Below are 10,677 nucleotides of genomic sequence, written 5' to 3'. Positions count from 1 at the left end.
ACCTGTCTGACCCACCCGTGTGGCCTCGAAGGTGATCCTTATGTCCGATCGAACCCAAATCGGACGTGTGACCTTCTTTGACGTTCTAAACATGATTTTATCATCGGATTTCATTAATTTTGATTCTAAAATGGTGAAGTACTAACCCCGCTCAATTATGTTAGGTTCACCAAATCCTACCCGATTCGCTCTGGATCTCACCCGTACCGAATGGGAATTCTTGTACGCTACATGTAAGTGGGGAGAGGACGTTTGGCCTTGTTTCAAGGCATTTGTTTGGCATTCATTTAATTATATCTAATCTAGTCATGTCATCATGAATATGCTATATAGATTAGTCATTCCACACATTGATGTGCATATGTGCTATGTTTACTTTTCAAATGCCAATTGAATGAGATGTTTATATGTTGAATGTGGACATCATGGTGCATAATGCATTGATAGACTAGATGTCGTAGTCGGCTTGGAAACGAACGCATTGGTGGCCCGTGGAATGGGACACGGAGGCACTATGCAGTCGTACTATTGTCATATAGGAGCATGCGGTATTAGGATTCTCACCATCCCGTGCTACGACCCTTACCAACAGGGGTTAAGGTGTTGGGTTACCATTTGGGGGGAAGCAGGGGTCGCGGTTGTCGGACACTGTGGCGGTTAGGCATTACGCCCGGCGAGTCATGTAGGACAGTCGGCAACCCCGGTGGTACATTCAAGAGGGCCAATCGTACTGCTTTTAAATTGCTGGAGTCAGCACCTTTATTTCAGTTATTTACATTTCTGTTGAGAGCCGGTGGACGGCATTGTCTTTACTTTTCTGAGTACTCACGGTGGGCCTTCTCCGACAGCCCTATGGGCGTATCGCGGGAGGGAGTTCGCAGCTCATACCCGGAGTATACGCGCACTGTGGTTGTAGTAGCACTAAAACCAAAGACTTAGTAATGTTGCTTAGGTGGATGTGATTTAAAATGTATAGCATGGCATGTAGTGCATATGATGTGTTGTGATGTGTGGACTGCTGTGTGGTCCATCTTTCTACTTACTGAGCTAGTGAGCTAATCCCACGTGTACACCCCTTTTTTTTAGATGATTTTGCAGGTCATACATCTGAGGAGCATGGGGTGGGTCCCACAGTCGAGTATCCTGAAGAGGACTGGTGGACCCCTGAGGAGTTAGAGCACGGCGCTGACTGCTTGTGCGAGAGCTGTGCTGCGGGATAGCAGTTCTGAGGCCGAGCTGAGCTCCACCTTGGAGGCCGTGCTGAGCTCCACTTCTGAGACAGAGCTGAGCTCTTCTATGTGATGCCGAGCTGGGCACAACCCTTGATGCCGAGCTGAGCTCCAGCCTTGATACCGAGCCGAGCTGTGTACTCTGATGGTTTTGACGATTTCCTGTATATACTTGGTATTTGAATCATATTCTTTTTGTGTATATATCATGCCTTCGGGCCCAAATGTATATAATTATTGTATCACAATTCGGGTATCAAGTATATGGGATTTATTCACAGGTAAAACTTAGTCTTCCGCTGATCTGATGAACTTATGTTAGTGTGTGTATGCTGTGGTGGAATACAGTATCTGATGATCCTGGCAGGTTTGGGTTAACCGGTGTTAACTCGGTCACCGCTCCGGTTCAGTGTGAACGGGGTGTGACAACTTCGGCGAAGGTGGGCGGTAGTCTCTCTTCTCTCTTCTCTTATATACTCATTCTCATCACATAACTTATCAAGTGCTTTTGTTAGTTTGTATTGTTCCTTAAATTGAAACCTATCACTGATTTTGAGAAGTTAGGGCATCAACTAATTCATAGGAACAATTGATTCATAGTAGCATCTGAGAAGTTAGGGCAGGTGATTATACATGTGTTTTGGTCAGATTTATTTTGATTCCTCCATTGGTGCTCCTCTTCTTCTTGCTTTGTGCAAACAACTTTAGGAATAATATAAGAAGAACAATGGTAATTGAACATTTTCTAAGAATTATTATTATGTGATTGAACTCCATTTTCGGAGAAAAAAAAGTTAACTGAAGCATTCAAGAGAGAGATCTGCCAATACCATTATTGTTGTTATTGTCTATTTAGAGCTATTTAGCAATGTTGGTAATGTTTTTTGGGTGATTTACATTCTAATATTTTACATTCTACATTGTTTTTTGGGTTTTGTAGATGCACAATATCAACAATAAGTGTGAATGACAACAATCGAGCTTCAGTACTGAAGTACTTGAACATTGAATATCACTACCAAAAAAGGGCACTGGTTAGAATTTTAGAGAATGCTAATACCAAACATAAGCTCTACTATTGCTGCCCCAATGGACCACGTGGTTGTAAATTCTTTTCTTAGTGTGATCTTATAGAAGAACAAAAAATGTTACCTCTTATTGGAGACAATATCACCACAGTCACTCCCCAGACATTTGTTGGTGGCCGAAGTCTTGAAGATCAACAAATGAAAGAAGAGATCAGTGCTTTGAAGAAAAGAGTGAAGGGATTAGAGAAGTCTATTGGAATTCTTCAAATTGTAATAGTGGTGCTTGTTTTGGTCATTGTTATCATGTTTGGGAGAAAATGAGGAGTTAGGAAGACTATTGTACTAGTTTTATTAAGTTGTAATGACTAGCTTTAACTGTTCAACTTTCAATTTTATTGTACTGGTTTAATTAATTTGGTCCTCGTGTCTCTGTATTTGTCTATCCCATAATTTTAAACTAATGGACAACATTTACTCTCAACATAGGACAATATGACAATAAGGTTGTATGTAAGACAATATTATGTTTACCAATTAAACACATTACTAGACCCATTATTTAAAAAAAAAATGGAAAACATTTTGTTTGAATATGAGACATTATCACAAACCTGTTAAAGTGCATCCATAGACATATAAGCTTTCCACATCATAAGCCTGTTAAAATGCATCAATAGAGTCTACCAAATAAACATCTATGTTCCAAAACCTAAATAAACATCATTGTTCCAAATCCCAAATAGATAAACAATTTGTTCCATAATACAAGTAAACATCATTGTTCCAACACAGAAGGAAACAAACAAACAGTTCCATAACCCAATAAACATCTCTTAATAACAACTTTCTCAAAAAAAAAAAAAAAACTTTTTCCATATCCCAACTGCTCTCTCCCATCACTGACATCCATTTTCCTACTTCTTCTTAGCATGTTTACTCCTCCATTTCGCATACTTGATAGCTTGTCAGGCTAAAGCTCTATCCTGAATTGTTTGCTATGTAGGCCGAGATGTTGTTTGTGTCCTTGTTAGTACTTGGGAGTTGCCACCTTCATGTTGAATCTCATCCCTTTGCTTTCTCTACACAAATATAGAAAGTAAATTACAAAAGTGATATTAGCCATGTAAGTTAAATAAGTAATGATCAATTGTAAATTACATTTGAGGAGTCATACCTTCTTTCCTGTTTTGTTCTTTTTCTTTAGTTGTTAGTCATCGCGAGAACGTGTTCTCTTGTTGTTGCCAGGTAGGTTGTAGATATCACATCTCAAACTTGAAGATTTATTCTTAGCAGGACCCTCATTGAATTCCCTTTTCCCATTTTTTTGGGGTCTATCAGGTCATCTCTTAAAAAGTGGAGGTTGGACAATCCCAGAACTGGTATCAATCACCAAATCAGTCAATGCTGGTAGTAGTTATGAACTCATTATATGCTTTGAGATACATGTTGACATTATAGTATGGACTACAATAAGCTTTAAGTGACTCCCTATTGTGTGTGATAGCTGTTGCTGCATGTTTGCATGGCAACCCCATATAGTCCCACAACCTACAACCACATATATTAGCTGACAAATTCACCACAACCCTCCCACCATACATATCTACCACCTCAAATAACTGTGAATTGGCTTAGTACATAATGCATTCTCTTGCTTTTTGTTGTACATTGTCTAAATTTTTCTTCATGTCCAGTGTGAGTGGACCAAATACTGGATAACTACAACCCTTCTGAAACATCTTAAACATCTTACTCATTATCTTCAGCCTAGTCTCATCAATTATAACCATAATAGGCTTGTCTCTCACATTTGCTATCCAATGGTTGAATGACTTGGTCATGTTATTGGTTAGATGTGGACTATTAGCAGAAAAATCAAAGGTATGTCTTGCCCAGTACTTTGTAGGAGTTTCCATCATCCAATCATATGCATTATTAGATATATCCTTGATGTCTTTTATTTTCTTCTCAAATTGGATGATTGTTATTGCTGATGTTGCTGACCAAAAGTGCTTCTTAAACAACTATCCTGAAAAGCCTGCTGACTTGAAGTTCTAGTATAAATGTTTGACACAACATCTTTGGTGCACATTAGGGAATACAATGGTGATGGCATCCGATAAACCCTGAGCATTTAAAAAAAAAAGTCAAATATTTATCATTGATTAGTAAGAAGAAATAAATAGGATAATTAACATATTGGTAACATACCTTTTGTTTGTTTGACATAAAAGTCAAAGCCCTATCATCAAATGCCTATCAAGAGCTTCGCATAGACATTCAAGGAAAAAAATCCAGTTGTCTTTGCATTCGACTTCAACTACAGCATATGACACAGGGAACATTTCATTCTTCCCATCATAAGAGACTATTGCCGAAAGAATGCCTCCATATTGACCCTTTAAGTGGTAGCTATCTACATCAATCAATGGTTTGCATTCTTTTACAAATCCTAAAACACATGCTTTGAAACTAACAAACACTCTCTTGAAGACAGGGTTCCCTGACAAGTCACGCATCTCTTAGTACTAGATCTTGAACAGACTACCTAGCATCTTAGCCAACATCATCCTACCATATGTAGTTAAATAGGAGTTTGAATCTTTATAACTACCTTGATTCATTTCCAGAGCAAGCTTGCATGCCCGGTACAACTTCATGTAAGGGGGCCTAACCTTGTAAGTTTCATGTAAGAAGGTATGCAAAGACTTTGTTGGCATATCTGGCTCAACTCTCAAGTTAAGAGCAAATTTTTCTGCAACCCATTGTGATGTAACACTCTTATACTCGGTTGACAAAATACATGCATGCTTGAGATTGTACGACTTTATCATAAATGTCATAGAATGCTCAACACCCTTATCATCATCAACTCGTTAAGCATGTACTCACCAAGTACAACCAGGAGCCTTACACACTGTAGTAACTCTAGTTTTCTCATTCTCAATCTTCAATAGATCAAAACCATCTTGAATCACATGCTATTGGAGGATAGTCTTGAAATGATTGACATCGTCATATGTAGCTCCTATAACTAACTGTATCTTACCATCCTCAATACCATCATCATCATAATCAACAACATCATGCAAATCAGTAACATCTTCATCATAACCAAAGTCCATTTCTGGATCTCCCTGTACATCATCAGCATATGTCTCGACTTTAGTTATGAGGCTTCCTTCACTTTCACTAGAATTTTCCATAGACTCATCATATTGTTCTACCCATTCTTCATCACTTGCAGAAGACTGGAGCATCTGAGGCAATGTAGCTCGTGTATCTTTAACATCACTAATAGCCTTAGGTATCATGCCAGAATGTGACTGATGTACTTGTAATGACTCATCATTTGAACTGTCACTAATGCTTTGAATTTCCCATCCATCTCTACTAGTATGTGGTCTTCGGGTCGAACCATCTGTACTAGTAGAACTATTGCTAACAGCATTCAACCCATTATTTTGAGCAATACTTGTACTAGTGGATCTACCAGGAGTAGCAATAGCAGTAGCACTGGTTGTAGCCTTACCCTTATCTGGAGCATTAGTTGTAGCATTAGTAGTGGCATTGTCTTGGCTATCACTGCCATCACTGATTGCATTGGTGGTAGTTTTACATAGCCCATCACTTCTCTTGAAAGGAATCTTTCCCCTTATTTGACTCCCTAAATCATGATCCACATACTGCTTCCCACTATTCTGGGCAACTGCATGAGTTTTTGGGGCAGTTTCATTGCGATCTTTTGTTTCTCTAAAAACTACATCACTGGAGTATTGATTTACTTTCCACTTTCCTTCTACATCACTAGGATTATCTTTAAGGTCATAAATCACTATTTTGATGATATCGACACCATCTAAACCAAATAAACTGAGTGTACTGGCATCATCTGTCACTTCCACATGCACTTCATCAGAAATCTCACATCTGACATTGAACCTCACATTATGGCATTCAGGGATATGGTTGATGATTGAATCATATATATCACATATCGTATCCAAGTGGGAGTAAAAATCTGAGTTAATAAGCTTTGTGTGGACTCTCCCACACCAATTAAATTATATTGGACACTTCACAACCATTGCTGCAAAATTTTAAAGTTAGATTGAAACATATATCAACACAAGCATGACAAATTCATAAGAACATCAGAAGTGAGAAATTCAGAATAATCTTAAAAAACAATGAAACAAGCATCTTATTGACATTAAATCTTAAAAAAAGCCAATATGTGTTCTCCAACTAATATTAAGAAATCTGTGGATCAAAAGGGCTTCTCTATCCAGCAAGGAGAAAGTTGTTCTATGAAATGGATCAGAAAGAACATTACAAAGCTTAGATGCTATGCATGTTTTCTCAGAGAAATGTTCAATGACTGGTACAATCTGTTGGTCAAAAGTGTTTCATAACCAGCTTTTTTAGATGGTGAAAATTGTTTCTAACAAATTGATGGTAGTTAGATTAAATGTGCAAGTGAAATCCAATAAGTTAATATCAAATAATGAGCTTCAAGGCCTTAGATGTACAACACAGGAAATCCTCTTGATGTTCTCTCACACAACATAATCCATGTACATACACAAATGCAAAATCTTCTCTAAAAGGGCATGATCCAGATTATGGAAAATCTTCTCTGAAAGGGCATCGATTACACATAGGGTATACATACATGAGAAATTTGGGAAAATTCTCCACATAATAATTCATACATGAGAAGGTACCAGGGCATACAATACTTCGATCATGAGAAATAGGGCATACAATACTTCGATCATGAGAAATTTAGAAAATTTTCAAACCTAGGGTAGATTGCAGGGTATCGGTTGGTGAATACACACACAGATATGAGAAGGGCTATGCTTGTCACTTGTTGCCCGTTGCTTGTCGAATGTCTCAGTAGCTCATCACTCGTCGCCCGTCGCCTAAGAGGAGAAGGGCTCTCAGAACTTCATCTCAGATGATAAGGAGAAGCCCTCCAAGTAGCCTTCGCTGGAGAGGAGAAGCCGTCGCCCGTCGCTTTTTGTGTAGCCTTCATTGAAGAGGAGAAGCCTTCCTGTCACTTGGTTCGTCTCTCGCAGCTTGCCTGAGGTATGTGCAGATAGAAGAAACCTAAAGTTAGAAAAGGGAAGAGGAGGATTTGTTGGGATGAAGATATATGAGGGAATTTTCGGGTTTTCAAAAATTTTCAATGAACCTAATGGCCTAACCCAAATAAGATGTTAACGGTGTCAATTTTATGGGTTTAAATGTAATTTTTTGATTTTCAGGGGGGATGATGTAATTTGGGCAAATGCCAAGGGAGGTTGATGTAAATCACCATTATATGTATTATTGTACTAAGTGTGATTAACCCATCCGTGGGTTGCCTAGACGGTTAGGGAGAATTGGGGATTGTGTGGATAGGAGCACGGTCCTAGGTTCAACTCCCCATCTATGCATCTACGATTTAAGTGGAGATCATGGAATTGGGTTGCAGTGCTAGTCTCCTTGAGGATTAGTCGTGAGGATTAGTAGAGGTGCGTGTAAGCTAGCTTGAACACCTTGGTTAACAAAAAAAAAAAAATATTAAGTGTGATTATGTCATGTTCCATCTTACTAAGCTAATTCTTTTTAGCTCACCCCACTACAATTTTATGTCTCACAACCTCATGTGAGGCTTGGTACATAGGAAAGATCTTTTTTTTTTTTTGGTAAGGTGTATAAAGGAAAGATCAATTGACTAGAATAGAGGATTTGCATTTGTGGAGGATTAAACGTATTTTAAGATATTTTGTACATAGGGTAAATAATATGTATGTTTTGATTTATGGAGATTTGATTTGTATATTTGAGTTTGTTAGATTGTATATATATTTGATGAAATCGTTTAGAGTGCACAGCGGAAGACCGGGGGGTCCCATGAATAGTAAGGTGAATAGTAGAGGTGGACCTATAATTATTTGACCAAAGTTTTGAGGTTTTAAAGTTAATCCGTCATTTTTATGCCATTATATAACGATGGCTTGCAAGGTCCTGCAAGGTCCTGCACCCATTTTTCTCCCGGATTTGGGAGCGTTATACTCGTTGCCGCCACCGACCACTACAATCACCCTCCATCCGAACAAGGGAGCAAGGGGAAATGGAGACAGAGAAGAATGGGAGAAAAAGGGGTGGAATGGTAGATTTGGTCTTCTCAATCATTCATATGAAAGTAAGGAGAAGGGGTGGAGTGTGGATTTGGGGTTTTCTCTCATTCAAATGGATTAGGTTTACGACAAAACGAAAGGCAAAAGTGTCAGGGTTATTTCATTTTGGGGTTTAAATTCATCCTTTATTTATTTATTTTTTATTTTTTATTTTTTTAAACCTAAACATTTTAATAATTATCAAATGTATTATTCATGTACAATTGGTCAAACTTTAAATATATTTTTTCTTTTCTTTGAAAAAAAAAATATATGAGTAGGTGTTTCCCATACTAAAATATGTGTATTCGAACGTTTCATTAAAAATATGTATTTTTCCGTATAGACACTTTTCCTATAAGACAGAACACTATCACAATCCAGACATCTCGATAAGAAGTGTCAAGTCCAAGCCTGCACTAACTAGCGTGATCAGACTTGAGAGGTAAAACTTAAAATTGGTCCATCCCATTTAGCAAACATGTCAAGCTCAAGCTTAGCTTCATTAATATTCGATCGTTTCCGATGCGAGAATGCTACCCAATAGACGCCCAACTAGGACCGACTGTCAACGAGCTAGCCTAACCCATTTATAGCCCTGTAAATTTGCTAATCTAATCCTAAACATAAAAGAAAGGCAAGGCCCAAACCTAAAGGGACCCTACCAAGCTAACCCTCTTCAATCTTCATTCTTTCATCTTCCATTTTTCCCTTCTCAACAGAATGAAGTCACAAACCCTAGCTGCCACTTACTGCTCTTAATGCTGATCACTGATCACTGCTCGTTGCTCGCTGCTCGCTGCTCTTGCTAACATCGCTCTTTGTAATTTTCTGAAATTGGTTACTCTTGTAATTTCATCTAAATTAGACCTCACAAAGTTCTCCTAGGAAGAGGTTGAGGGGCATGTTAATTGTTAACAATTCAGCTTCAACCCACCAAATTTTTAAAATTCGCAATCAGGTACAGGATCGGTATTTATTGATTTCAATTCAAATATGAGTCAAATTGTTTCAAAATTGATCAAAATATCAATCACACTTGGATGGAATCGGCCGAACTTGACCAACTCGAGTTAACTTGGTTGAACTCAATATCCACAAAATGTGTTTAATTGAATTGGTCCTGGTCAATTCCAAATCGACTTCACCGATTCAGCCAATTTAACCATGCTATATGCTCTTCACACAGAGAAGATGATGGGACAATAGATCCCCAAATGTGGGATGAGTGGGGAAGCTTTCCCATGCCCTCTCTCACCTTGACCATGTAAGTCTTGCAATGACATTCTCTCTCCTCCCTAACCATGTCAGTGACCTTATTGATTAATCTATTTGAAACTATTTCACATGCCGCGATAGCTATGGTGTGGGATATCCCCCCTCACCACCCCACACTAGTGGTGTGAGAAACCCTTTTCCTAAAAATAGATGTTCTACCCTCACCTTTCAAATGGATGTGCCATGAGTGGAGGATCCTTTTGGATTACTTACTTTACTTGGATAATAGTTAATCTACATAGAGAAGAGAAAAGAGAAATTGAAAAAAAAAGGGTCAGGTGTTTTCTTTTCGAGATCTCCCCCTGTGCCCAGACATAGAGGCGCACACCCCCAGGAGGGGTAGGATGATCATTGTGTCTGTGACGCAGAGGAACTCTCAAACAGAAAACTTTGTCCCATGTCACCAACCAAAAAAAAAAGCAACAATAAAATTTAAGTTAGAGAGTTGTTTTACTTGGAAAAGAACCATCTAATCAATTGCCTTTTTAAAATTGAATGTACTGGGGAAGCATATTACATAGATGATCTTACAAAACTCAATATTCACTTTATTTTTGGAGGTAGCTTTTAAACCAAATGGCTGATTTCTTTGGGTGCCTTTTTAGCCCATCTTTGAAATCTACATGGTAGATACCAAACCTCACTGTATAACCACAATTCCATTCAAAATTTTCTAGCAATGACCACACGAAGAATCCCCTTACATCCACACCTTCCCTATACAAAACAAACAAACAACTAATAAATAAATAAAAACCCATAAATTAGATTGTTAGAAATATTTAAGTCATTAAATTAACTAAACCATAGTATCAATGTATAAGATAATATTAACCATTGTATTTGCGTACTAAGAATGATCTAAACCATTTTCATGGTGCCTAGTTTCACACATTAATAAACATCTTTCAAGAAAGTTACTTTGGGATGCCCCATTTCATTCCCAACCCCTTCTCCCCACACCCCCACCAA

The 10,677-nt window shown here is 38.2% G+C and overlaps 1 protein-coding gene across 1 annotated transcript in view; it reads right to left on the bottom strand.

Moving 5' to 3' along the window:
- Nucleotides 1-10,153: 10,153 nt before the first annotated feature.
- LOC122070653 (beta-glucosidase 13-like) overlaps nucleotides 10,154-10,677 on the bottom strand; it is a 10,996-nt gene continuing 10,472 nt past the window's right edge. The window contains exon 4 of the mRNA XM_042634848.1: nucleotides 10,154-10,422. Within this exon, the coding sequence (XP_042490782.1) occupies nucleotides 10,254-10,422 (169 nt within the window). The 3' untranslated portion in view covers nucleotides 10,154-10,253. The remainder of the gene's footprint in view (nucleotides 10,423-10,677) is intronic.

Source organism: Macadamia integrifolia, unplaced genomic scaffold (genome assembly GCF_013358625.1).
Source record: "Macadamia integrifolia cultivar HAES 741 unplaced genomic scaffold, SCU_Mint_v3 scaffold961, whole genome shotgun sequence".
NCBI classification, from domain to species: Eukaryota; Viridiplantae; Streptophyta; class Magnoliopsida; order Proteales; family Proteaceae; genus Macadamia; species Macadamia integrifolia.
This window is presented reverse-complemented; position numbering and strand designations above follow the sequence as displayed.